General features: G+C 36.2%; 1 protein-coding gene across 3 annotated transcripts in view; it reads left to right on the top strand.

Moving 5' to 3' along the window:
• The window catches only part of LOC149798936 (metallo-beta-lactamase domain-containing protein 1-like), a 52,627-nt gene that overhangs the window by 23,120 nt on the left and 15,407 nt on the right, over window positions 1-14,100 (top strand). For all 3 annotated transcript variants that reach the window (XM_089957850.1, XM_089957848.1, XM_089957849.1), the window contains one exon: window positions 12,906-13,020. In XM_089957850.1, coding sequence (XP_089813976.1) covers window positions 12,906-13,020 — 115 coding nt within the window. The remainder of the gene's footprint in view (window positions 1-12,905; window positions 13,021-14,100) is intronic.

The following is a 14,100-nucleotide window of genomic DNA, read 5'->3' on the forward strand; positions in this document are numbered from 1 at the left end:
AATGTAATATGAACATGTAAAAACTGTTTTATTGTCGTGTTTATAAAGATTAAAAATAGGGCCCATATTTCATATATATTTAAGTCCCTGGATCATGGCATAAAATGGCTCCTATTGGCTGAAAAGTGACTCCAAATTTTTAATTTGGCAAATTTCATGGCGCAAAGAAAAAGGGTTTCCAATGGAGGCCCCGATAAACCTCAACTCTAAATTCATTTTGACTGAAATTTGACCTGTAACTCAGAATTTGCTATGCTAGTCACATGACTACTCATATCTCGCAATGGAATGACCATGATATCAGAAGTCCAGGTGTCATATGAACGATAAACCCCATGAGTGATAGAGTAATAATAGAAAAGGTAGAAGTAAGTGAAAGAGTGTTAGTCTGAGTTTTCGTCCCTTTAAGCTGAGACCAATCTGGCAACTGTAGCTGCCACAAGAAATGTGAAACTCAACCAGGACATCCCTGAGAATCACTAGGTCTTACTTGTGGCTGACTGTTGCATTAGAATGAGAAACTTAAAGCTCCTGCTTACGAGATGTCAAGCTTCAGCAATTATTTGGTGATATGTTCCAAGTCCCTATTGGGCATGGAAAGAAGTTGTACATATAACAGTTTGTCGCTGCTGTCTTCAGTGGGAACTTCTTCATGTGATTTGCCCTAGTTTGGCAATATGCTAGGGTAAAATATTTGTCACGGTTGCTCAAGTAACTGGCAAGTATTGGTGAATCGGACATATTCCTCTAAGCTATGATTTACCAACAGACTGCTTGTTTGATTTTGATGCCATGCAGACAAATCTGATTCAGCAAATAATGGAGAGTATTAGTTTTATTGAATTACCGCATTCCTTCTTGGCAAGAATTACATACAGAAACATTCATTCAGCTGATGGGGCCCAGAGTGGCCAAGTGGTCTAAAGCGCTATCCGTTGCGGATCACTGCCATCTCACCTCTGTCTGTGTGGTTTGAGTCTAGGATTCGGCCAATGTAGGTATGTGAGAAAGCTTGCCAGTAGCTTCTTGTGGGTCGGTGGTTTTTCCCGGGGTTTTCCCGGTTTCTTCCTCCACCATTAATACTGGCAGCCAAGCATAGCCTATCATGTGCTGAAAAATGGCGTTAAACCCCACAACAGCAACATCATTCAGCTGATTACGATATTTTCTTCAAAGGATAGCATCACAAATAGGCCACTCCTATTCATATTCATCAGTGTTGATTTGAACATTGACAAGCGATGTAAGGCGTGGAATTCATTATAAACAAGTTTTTCAGTTTATATCTACTTTCAAAATGGACATACACCAATGGGATTTGAGAATTATTTTCTCTGAACTGTTACAGATGCAAAAGTGGGTCAAAATTTGGGGGACAATGGACAAAAATCTGCAGGAAACCAGCAGGCTGGCACTCTAGGTGCAACACTGCTCCATCTGTCATGTTTGTTTACTTAATATCGCCTGAACCACTTGAAATATCCTAACTGGACACCGTGTCCAGTAAAAACTGGTCTATAGAATGGTGTAAATTAACAGTTATCCTTATTTTTGTTGCAAATTGTGCCAGTCAGTCCACTACCCACTTGTCTGGTTAAGATTTCCAGAACCATATGAGATATCTTCATGAAACTTGGTATGCCTTTGCATCACAATAAAAGTTTGTACAATATAAGAGTTGGCTTTTTCAGATTAGTACTTTTTTAGTACGTTTTGAGTAATTTTGTTTTTACACAACAGCACTTTGAGCACTTTATTTTTGACCATATTATGCCATGGAAATAGGAGCTAAGTGCCTTGGTTAAGGAGACACTGAAACAGCCAACCCAGCCTTGGCATCAAACATGGAACTCTTGGATTGTGAGTCTGACACACTATTAAGTGAGCTACTGCAGTTCGCCTATCAGTATGGACTGAGCTTGTTTACTTTATCTTTAAAATAGTAACAGATCATTGTACCTAATCTTTATGGTATAAACAGTATATGGGTCAAGCTGGACCATATCTAATCATGAGATGGGGAGGGAATATTGGCTCTACTTACTGAATAATGTGGATAACTAGCTTCTTGGTTTCTGATTACAACATTTGTAGTGATAAAAGTGTTGCTGTATGTAGTTAGTGACAGCTGGATTAAATCAGTTATTTCGTGCATGAGGGCATAAGTACACTCAATATCATGGTCACAAACAGGGGTCTACCAGGCAAATTCCTGGATAACCTTTTGTATTTAACTCATTGGCAGGTGTTTAACTTTTATAGTAACTATAACACATTGTATATGACACTCAGTGTAGTTGGGTGCAAACTAGTTATCATGTACAGTTATGCATGAATGGAAAATGGTCAGTGGACTTAGTTGAACTGTAGTGCATGAACTGATGATTCTGAGTTTTGGTTTGGTGCTTTTAAATCTAGTTGTTTCAGAATTAGCAGGCTTTATTTGTTCCAACTTTTATCCCCAACCCTCCTTTTGAAGCTTAAATTTACCTTTTAAAGGATGCAAAAAAAACCCCACAAATACTTGTGTTACTAGTAACAGTAATTTACAAACACTCATATGTCTAGTAACAGTAATTTATAAACACCCATATGTCTAGTAACAGTAATTTACAAACACTCATTTGACTTGTAGCTAATTTCCAAACACTCATGTGACTTGTAACTAATTTACAAACACTCTTATGTCTAGTTACAGTAATTTACATACACTCATGTGACTAGTAACAGTAATTTACATACACTCATGTGACTAGTAACAGTAATTTACAAAAACTCGTGTGATGAGTTACAGTAATTTACAAACACTCATATATCTAGCAACAGGAATTTATAAACACTCATATGACTTGTAACTAATTTAAAAACACTCATGTAACTAGTTACAGTAATTTACATACACTCATGTGACTAGTAACTGTAATTTACATACACTCGTGTGACTAGTAACAGTAATTTACAAACAATCGTATGACTTGTAACAGTAATTTACACACTCATGTAACTAGTTACAGTAATTTACATACACGTGTGACTAGTAACACTAATTTACATACATTCATATGACTAGTTACAGTAATTTACAAACTTATATGACTTGTAACTAATTTACAAACATGTGATGAGTTACAGTAATTTACAAACACTCATGTGATGAGTTACAGTAATTTACAAACACTCATATCTAGCAACAGTAATTAACAAACACTCATATGACTTGTAACTAATTTACAAACTCTCATGTAAGTAGTTACAGTAATTTACATACACTCATGTGACTAGTAACAGTAATTTACAAACAACCGTATGACTTGTAACAGTAATTTACACACTCGTGTAGCTAGTTACAGTAATTTACATACACTCATGTGACTAGGAACAGTACTTTACAAACACTCATGTGACTTGTAACTAATTTACAAACAGTCATGTAACTTGTAACTAATTTACAAACACTCATATATCTAGTAACAGTAATTTGCAAACACTCGTGTAACTTGTAACAGTAATTTACAAACATTCACGACTTGTAACTAATTTATTAACACTCATATGACTACTAGTAACAGTAATTTACAAACATTCATATGACTTGTATCTAATTTACACTCATATGTCCAGTAAAAATAATTTACAAAGTTACACTCATGATGTAACAGTAATTTACACTCAGCTGTCTAGTAACAGTAAGTTACATACACACATGTGACTAGTAACAGTAATTCACAAACACTTATGACTTGTAACTATTTTACAAACACTCATGTGACTTGTAACTAATTTACTAACATTCATATGTCTAGTAACAGTGATTTACAAACATTCATATGACTTGGAACAGTAATTTACAAACACTCATATGTCTGGTAAAAGTAATTTACACTCATGTGACTAGTTACAGTAATTTACATACACTCATGTGACTAGTAACAGTAATTTACATACACTCATGTGACTAGTAACTATAATTTACAGACACTCGTATGACCTGTAACTAATTTACAAACACTCATGTGTCTAGTAACAGTAAATTTCAAACACTCATATGACTTATAACAGTAATTTACAATCACTCATATGACTTGTAACTAAAATATAAACACTCATATGACTTGTAACAGTAATTTACAAACACTCATATTACTTGTAAGAGTAATTTACAAACACAAATATGTCTAGTACCAGTAATTTACAAACACTCATATGACTTGTAACTAATTTACAAACACTTGTAATACTTGTAACAGTAATTTACAAACACTCATATATCTAGTAACAGTATTTTACAAACACTCATATGACTTGCAATAATTTACAATCATGTGACTAGTAACAGTAATTTACATACACTCATGTGACTAGTACCAGTAATTTACAAACACTCATATTACTTGTAACAGTAATTTGCAACACTGTGACTAGTTACAGTAATTTATATATACTCGTATGACTTGTAACTAATTTTCAGACAGTCATGAATAGTAGCAGTAATTTACAAACACTCATATGACTTGTAATAATTTGCAAACACTCATATGACTAGTAACAGTAATTTACAAACACTCATACAGTGTATCACTAGTACCCAATCCCCCAACTTATTTTCATATTAGCAGTACATATAATAGCAGACATGAAGATAAACATACCTTGTTAGGCAGAGATTAAATATGATTGGGGTGGGCAGAAAATGATATAAAGCTAACAGTAGCTTTCTTATAAATATTGTGATGACAAAGCTATTCAAATGTTATCATAGATTTTGTACCTCCCTGACTCCATAATTCAGACTAAAATTTAAACAAAAATATGAGAATTTTCTTGTTCTTTGTATATTCGTTTACAACAAAGTATGTCATAAGCAAGGAAATATTCTGTTGGAAGGCTATGTGAGTAGTAACACTCATGTAACATAATGACTGTAAGGTTTGGGACACTGTAAATTTTGGGACAGCCTGAATTACATTCAGAGGTCATTTTATGACCTATTAATGTTAGACACAAATTTATGGCAAATTATTTCATGTACTATAAGCCATGGGACAGCTTCAACGTTTTTTTCTACCTATCAACCAATGTATTTTCTCAATCACAAAGACATATAAAAATGAAGAAAAAATAACCATGGCTGTTAATGCACTATCATCATGAATTATTACATTGAAATGTTTTAAATCAATATCATTTGTTTGAAACATCAATAAATATATTTCATTTCTTCTTTAAATACATTGTCCAATCATAATAACTGAGGAGAACCACTACTACCTCACAAATCCAGCCCTCCCAGATACTACTTTTAGCTAAACGGAGCAAAAGGTTTTCAGCCAACATATGTGGTGGTGGGGCTACTTGATCTCCTCTTAGGTATAAGACTTTATAGCAAAGACTAAGAACCCTTCAGCTACTATTTCTGCTTGTGCCAACCTTTCCTATGACCAGTTTGTGACAAGGTGAAATACCAAATTCCCAACCATTAGATTTCCAGTCCCAGACTCAAAGCCTTGAAACTCTGTTGATAGATTGAAACGGCCTGACTGCATTCGCCTACCATCCAACACCTCTGATTCTGAAAATGATACAGAAAGCAAGAGAATCAGAGTGTCACCTTATCCTCCTTGCAGTACTCAGATAGGAGAAACCGTGAATCAACGACCTCATCAATCTGCAATGGGAAGTCCTCAGGGAATTCAGATTTTCCATCATCTACTCAAACAACAATGATGGCAGTTGTTTCATTCCTACTCAGAACTATGGAACTTGCACAACTGGATTATATTATACAGGCCCTCAGAAAATAAAAAATTTTCACAAACAATCATGGAGAGAATCACTCTGGCAAGAAGGCCCTCCACTCTGAAAGCATACGAAGGCACATGGTACATTAATGTACGAACATGACATACCTCTCCAGACATCTATACCGCAAATAGCTAACTTCCTCTGACTCTTCAAAAAAGTTTGCATTGATTACAATTATAGGTTACCACTCCATGATCACTGACACCTTTCATCATCATGGAAGAGAGGATATCAGACAAAACAATGACTTGTCCGACTTACTCACCAACTTTGAGTATACACAGCTGAAAATATTAACCCTATGCCCAAGTGGAACCTATCTTGGGTATTTACCTGGCTGAACAAGACTCTTTTGAACCAGTTTAATCTCTGGCACACATTTCCTATGAGACCTGCATCCTCATGGCTTTAGTGACTGCAGGCAGAATTAGCGAAATACATGCCCTGTCAGCTGACCCAAATTTCATGCAGTTCTGACAGGATGAGTCAGTCTTACTTATGATAGCATCCTCTTTCATTGCCGTGAACCACCTTCCTTACACGGGTAACCCAACTTTTGTCATGAAACCACTGTGTCATCTGGACATATCAGCTGAAGTCCACCTACAAGAGCCAGTTCGGGCTTTGAAGTGGTACCTTAAGAGCCATTGTGTCGAGGGAGATGATGCCTCTTTCTACCTCTCAAGACAGGACAGGAGGTACTGTGACAAGATGGCCTCTATCGCTTAACCGGCTTAAAGCAGCTGTTCCGTTTTTTTATGCTGTTTTCATGATATGTTTGCTTGTTGCCTGTCTTTGTCCACGTTATTGTGTTCATTATGTATTGGCTGTTCAGTTCGTATGTGTTTCGTCATCTCCTTGTTTTGGAAATGAGAACAATTAGACTTTTTCTCGGCTGTCTTGCTTCACTGCTACAACTTTTGAACAAACCGCCATCACGTGATACTCACAAGTCAACCCGTTTATGCTATGATGGACCCTCTTTAAATGACCACTCCTTGGCTCTCCACACTACATTGTGCTCTAGATTAAACAAACTGGGACTACATTCATCATTACCTAAATGTAAACAGAAGTGAAAAAAAGAAACGTTTCAAAGCTGGCCAGCATAGAACACAAAGAATTCCAGTTATCTTCCTTATGCCCTTTCTGGCTCAACAATTTAAAAATTTGACCGTTAATTTAGATAACCTAATTCAAATCCCTATTAATTCGTCAACCTTTGTGTCAACTATCCAAGAGATACCTCTGCGTATTGCATTATTCAATGCCCAATAAGTAGGACCACCGGAAAAGCGCACAGAAATAGTTAATTTTATCAATGATCAGAATATTGACGTCTTTTTCCTGACAGAAACATGGCTAAAAACATCAGGCAATGAGCCCAAGTTTGCGGATCTAACACCCACTGGTTACTCCATCATTCCCCTGTAACTCTCGTGGAGGTGGAATTGGTGTAATCACAAAGAACTCCATGATCAAATGTCTTAACCACACCACAGCATTCAATTTTGACCACACATCGTTTGAACTAGTACAAACCACACTCACACTTGAGCAAAGGTCAGTACATTTTTTCTGCCTATACCACCCTCCTCCTAGTAGAAAAAACAAGCTGACTGAATCTCTCTTTTTGGAGCAGTTTCTGAATCTCCTGAGTATGGAAATTCGATAGGTGGCGACCTGATTATTCTTGGAGATTTCAACTTTCACTTTGACTGCCCTGGAAACCCAAACACATCAAAACTTCTAGATTCCATTAATGTTTTCAACCTCATTTAACCAGCCCACCCATAAACATGGTCACATTTTAGACTGGATTCTTCATACACCTGATGATAACATTCTATGGTCCTCCCTGGTATCTCATGAACTTGCATCAGATCACCTCTGCATTATATGCCATCTTGACATATCAGTCCCTAACCCCCAATCTTTATCTGCTACTAAGAGAACCCTCCATATCATAAATAGAACCAAACTAATGCATGACATCCAAGCAAACCTAACAACTTGCTTACCTCCTACAGCAGAACAACTCGATAACTGCCTGCGTTCATTGCTTGACAAACGTGCCCCAGCTACCAAGTGCAGGGTATCAATTCAAAAGTGTTCTCCTTGTATAGCAGTGTTAGGGACCAGCTTCGACTTGCTAAAAGAGACCGCCGTAAAGCTGAGAGGCTTTGGCTTTCCACCAGACTCACTATTCATAAGCAAATCTATGAAGCCGCTAAAAAGAATGTCACAAATATAATCCATGCAGCGAAATCAGCCCACTACACTGCTATGATCATGGAAAGTTCTATCTGCAAAGAGCTCTTCAAGATTACTAACAAGCTAATGTCAAGGAACAAATCTACACCACTTCTAACTACCTTCTCTCCAGTCGATCTTCCGGACATGTTTGCAAATTTCTTCTGTTACAAAGTACAGAGATAAGCTTGACACCACAATTTCAATTGACTCATCACCATACAGTTGGGATACAGAATTTGAGTGGCAACCATTAGCAGCATTTGAATCTGTCTCTATGGATTTCGTGCATACAGTCTTGATGAAGAGTGCACCAAAGTCATGTGAACTTCATCCAATTCCAACATCACTGCTGCTTGAGTGCATAGATCCAGGATTGCCTTCACTAACTGATGTTTTTTAATGTCTCTCTCTCATCAGGGGAATTCCCATCATTTTTCCAAACTGCCATAATTGTAAAGCCTCTGCTGAAGAAACCAACACTAGACCATAACAATTTAAAGAACTACCGCCCAGTTTCTAATTTCCCATTCATATCAAAAATCTTAGAAAAGGTTGTTCTATCCCAGCTTGTATCTCATCTGAATTCAAACTGTCTTTTTAGCAATGTACAATCTGCATATCGCCCCAGTACTGAAACTACTCTTCTAAAAGTAGTTAATGACGTTCTGTCTGCATTGGATAGCGGAAAGATTACAGTCCTCACCCTCCTTGATTTGTCTGCAGTATTTAACACAATAGACCATGATATATTACTTCACTGTCTCCAGCATGTATTTGGCATTCATGATACAGCCTTACTGTGGTTCAAGTCCTACTTGGTCAACAGGACACAAATTGTATCTGCAAATGAAATACACTCCAGCCCAGTTGATCTATGTTGTGGTGTTCCACAGGTTCTGTTCTTGGACCTGTTCTCTTCATTCTATACACTCAGCTGCTCTCTCGTGTCATAGATCATCATCCAGTGTCTCACCAATTGTACGCTAATGACACGCAAATATACAAATCTAGCCACCCAACTGAAGTTGATGCTACCATCGAAGGTGTAGAGAGGTGCACTCCTGATGTGAAATCATGGATGACATGTAACAAGCTGCAGATGAATGATGATAAAACTAAAGCCATTCTCATCACAACACAAAGACTTTCTCATTCACATCCTTTACCTCAAACAATGCATATCAGCAACACCAACATTAAATTCACACAATCAGTGCGAAACCTAGGTGTTACTCTGGACAGTATTCTCACATTGCACCAACATGTCATGAACATACGCAAGGCTGCATATCTTGAGCTGAGATGCATCAGCTCCATTTGCAAATATCTTTCAGTTGATGCCACTAAAACACTTGTGTGTTCATTAGTACTTTCAAGACTGGACTATTGTAACTCAGTTCTGTCTGGTTCATCTCAATATCTATTCCAGAAACTTCAAAAAGTTCAAAACACAGCTGCTCGGATCATACTTAGAATACCATGATCAGAGCACACCTCCCCACTGCTCTGTACCCTACACTGGCTATCCATTTGATCCAGAATCAAACACAAAATTTTTTCTCTGTGCTACGTTTCTTTGACGGACTCTAGTCCAACATGCCTATCTGACCTCACCCATGTGTACACACCAGCAAGATATTTACGCTCCTCTTCTGACAATCGTATACTCATTATTCCCACTATGAAAACAAAGTCATATGGACAGCGTTCTTTTGCATACCAGGGCCCAGCAACATCGAATGAATTGCCCACTGAACTTAGACACAAAGACACAGTGATACCATTCAAGATTGCTCTCAAAACTCACTTATTTCGACTGCAAGAACAAATTTAAAGATCTAATAATGTTTCTTACCTTAAATATTCTCAGCATGTTTTTTATGTTTTCTAATTTCATGGTGTTTGTTTTTGTAATCATATCATTATATATGTTTTTTTCATCTTATAGGTGTTGTCTAATGTTGTAAAGCGCTTAGAGCTTCTAAAGATTAGGCGTTATACAAAGTCCTCATTATTATTATTATATATCAACACAGACTATCTTGTCCTGGATTAAGTGGGTTATTTGCTCAGCATATGGGGTAATAATCCCAACTCAAACGAGCTTATTATGCATTTTGGCTCATGGTATTATAGCAGCTGCCACTAGCCTAGCATTAGACCGGAACTGTTTGCTAACTGATATCATTCAGGCTGTGGGATGAAGATCGGAGTTCACATTCTCTCGCTTTTATCTCCAGGATCTGCCATCACATAGGGCTCAGTTTGATCTGGTAGAATATACATCTGCAGTTCAGCAGGTCAATCGACAGCTTCTTAAGACATTACTTCTGCTGGATTTGCGGGTGAAAATTGTTTCCCTATTTGAAACTTCACCCAGTCAGGTTACCTAGAAGCTGTCTCACATACCTTAGGGAACTGGAGATGGTATCTCTGGGATAAGGGGATGGTTCAGTACAAACATTTATTGAGCATGTTTACATCATGGTGTCACCTCGTGTACATCGAAGATTTTGACTTGAACTGAATATAAATAATACCTCCAAAATACAATGCAGAAGAAGTTTCAGAAAATAATTTTAATACCCTAAAAATAATGTAAGCGACCATAAATAAATGCCTGCTTACTTGGCTGTGGTAATCATGCTGCTCAATCATGCAAGTGTTGATACCCTAATTGATTAATGATGATAGTCAATGGGTGATCAGTCCAATATGAATTTTGTGGGCAAAATAATTTTGTATCACATTTATGCATGGCATCTCATTCTGTTCAACCCTCTTTAGATTTTACAACAGTCAATTGGTGTGGATTGCTGCCAGACAAAAATCCCTCTTTTCCCAAGCCAGTTTCATGGTTGAAACAATTCCCTGGGCTCCTGTCAGAAAACAAAAGACAAATGTGCCACTTATAAACGAAAGGAAATGCCAAAACAACTAGCTGCCCAAAGTTAAAGGTGGTGTGAATATATTGTTGAAAGTTACAAATTTGTGTCATGGTAAGTCGAAACATAAAATTAAAACATATTGATGTTGATCAGTTATGTGAATATACCATGTGCTGATTATGAGCTTTGTAAAATTAAAAATGTATCTTTTCATGTGATTTACATCACTTTGTTGGATTGCTTATATCTCTGTAAAATGGTAACTCTTGAACACATGAGCCAAAATAGATAAAACAGCAATATATGTCTTGTTTAAATTTGATTTGGAAGAATGAGATTTGCCAAAACAATGAATAAAGCAAAATCTACATCTAGTATTTTGGGTCGGAACAAAGATATAAGTAACACTATGTATGATTTGCTGCGTGTAAGTAGTGTTCTGTGCAATATATATAGCACAGGTCACCCAGTAAACTCTAAGTGCCATGTGAATTAATTATTGAAGTTCCTATTTACCATTTTGTTTATTTCATTTTGGAAACATAAGAAAATATGCACATGCAAAATAATATCTTAAAAACAATCCTAGTACTGTAGTTTGTAACAGCTTTTTGATGTGGTAAAGGAATAAGAACTGTCTCTGCAGTGTGCTAATTTTGTCTGGACTTTTTTATCTGAAAGTGTTGCTACACCAAGAATGCTATCAATTTTAAATTCATAATAATCTTTGGACAAATTTTTTCCCATGTCCCAAGACTTACAGTCATTATGGTACGTGCTCTCTAAAGGCTTTTCCAGGAATAACACATATGTGCATGCTTTCTAAAGGCCCTTTTTGCAGTAACACTCGGGTACATTCTGGCACTAGTTACAGTTGACAGCTATATCATATATTAATATGCATCAGTTTTTATCTAAATGAGGAAATAATAATTTGGTTATTAATTTTGAACTAGATTGCATACATCAGGTTTATGTATGTTTTTGTCAAATTAAAATTAAAATGTTAAAGAAACACAAAAATTGCAGGGTATTTTTATATAACAATGCTCTTCTTTCAGTGTTTGCTATTTGTCGTCATTTAAATGTATTCAATTTGGGGTAAGTAATATGTCTGTAGTCAACATGGGACAGACAGACAGACAGTAAAACTTCCATAAAATGGACACTAAGGGGACCAAACGTTTCTAGTTTAACATTAGGAGTCAATGTAAATTGGAATTCAATCAGTCGTTTTTGTATGAACATTACTATCAGCTCATACTTCGTAAAAGTATTTGCATTGTTGCAGAGGATGCATTAACACAGAAATTGCACCTGAATGTAAAATAATCATCCTGGGTGGTACAAAGATCAAGTTTTACTTCATGCCATGTTTGAAGTGGGATACAAGAATTTGGCCAGTTGCATCAGAATTTGGCATACTTTTGTTACATTCTTCATAATTCTAATCCTCCACAGTTTTGCATTGACCAACTTGAAATGAAGAATGCAAATATGATTTTAAGTTCTTCATTTGTTTTGCCAAAAAGAGGTTTAGGAATTACTTTGTACAAAAAATACAGCTTAAATTTATTTCCAGTGTTTATCTAGATTTTGACCCAAGCATTGAAAAGGTTATTGATCTTTACTTTGCCAAATTAAGTTTTTGAGAAGGAATAAAATGTCATGGAGACAGACAACTTTAAATGGCATGTATATGTATTGTGTACTAAAGGAAAAGTCGCTTCTATCATGCATTCATTATTCTGAGTTGAGTTGCTTTTACTAGGTACTGTATGAGAGATTTTCATTGTTATTGATGGGTGAAGTACATGTTTCATTGTAATTATGGGTGTGGTACATTTTTCATTGTTATTATTGGGTGGGGTACATTTTTCATTGTAATTATTGGGTGGGGTACATTTTTCATTGTTATTATCTCATTTGTAATTGAATGTCATAATCTGTTTACTATAGGGCATTCCATATGAAATAGATGAATTTGTAGAAGTGATGCCAACACCGGGTCATACAGGTTCAGATGTGTCTGTTATAGTTAAGAAAACATCTAAAGGAACAGTTGCAATTACAGGTGAGTGTTAATGCTTTTTTTCCAAACTTATTTTGTTTCATAAAGGGGATATGAAAAAAGTTTTCCCACCATTCATTCTTTGTTCAGACAAGAGTTGCCTACGGCTATTAAAAATTAAATACCACATGCTTTGAAGGCTATACAAAGAGATAAATTAGTCATGTCAAATTACATGCTTTGTTCCAGATCAGTTTGTTGGCCATGTTTGTGAAATTCAGCATTGTATGATGGTAGCTCTTAGGCCTGAAAAAAACAGTACAAAAAATAAAATTAAATTCACACACAAATTAATTGTTACTTTCATTGACCTAAAGATCCAGACAGTAAGAATAATTACTTTTCTCCCTGTCCAAAAAATTCATAGGTTAATGAAAATTATCAGTTTTCCCAAATGTTTTGTTAGGACAATTCATTATTGTCTGTGTGTTTGCATTGGTAGGTACAATGTCTAGGTAGGTAAACAAGGCTGAATTATATCCTTGATAGTCAATAAAGAACAATTGCATCATAATGTTTCAGTGTTCTTCAAGAAATAAAGAATAATGGTTGCATTTTCATTGAGGTTTTTTTTCATTTTGTTTTCAAAACTATGATAATTTGTTCAGTATGTACCATGTACTGCCATTGGTGACAAGTCTTGCTAGAAACTTATTGTTCATAATGTAAAGTTATTCATTTCAGGCCATCACTGATATAACATACATCTATGCATATTATCTTACATCTGGAATATTAATCCTCAAGTACAGCAAAAGAGTGGTTTTGATCTTGGTGACATGTATTTTGACTGAAGACCCTGTTAGGTGGTAGCTGTGTTTCAGGGAGCACAAGCTGCAGCAGCTCTTCATGCACAAACACAGTATTAGACCCTGCATCATCAGTGCTAAGCAGAGAACATAGTATGGACATGCCAGTTTTAGCAACCACTAACTCAAACCCATACACCTTTATGGACCTCACAGGGTCAGTGATACATTTTTGACTGCCTTCCAGCTCTCCTGGCACATATAACTATCACACCAAAATATCTGAGGACAGGCATTTCTTTTTCAGACTGGCATTAGAGTCAAAACAGTGGTT

The sequence above is a fragment of the Sinohyriopsis cumingii genome, chromosome 5 (genome assembly GCF_028554795.1).
Source record: "Sinohyriopsis cumingii isolate HCF-2022 chromosome 5, ASM2855479v2, whole genome shotgun sequence".
NCBI lineage: Eukaryota > Metazoa > Mollusca > Bivalvia > Unionida > Unionidae > Sinohyriopsis > Sinohyriopsis cumingii.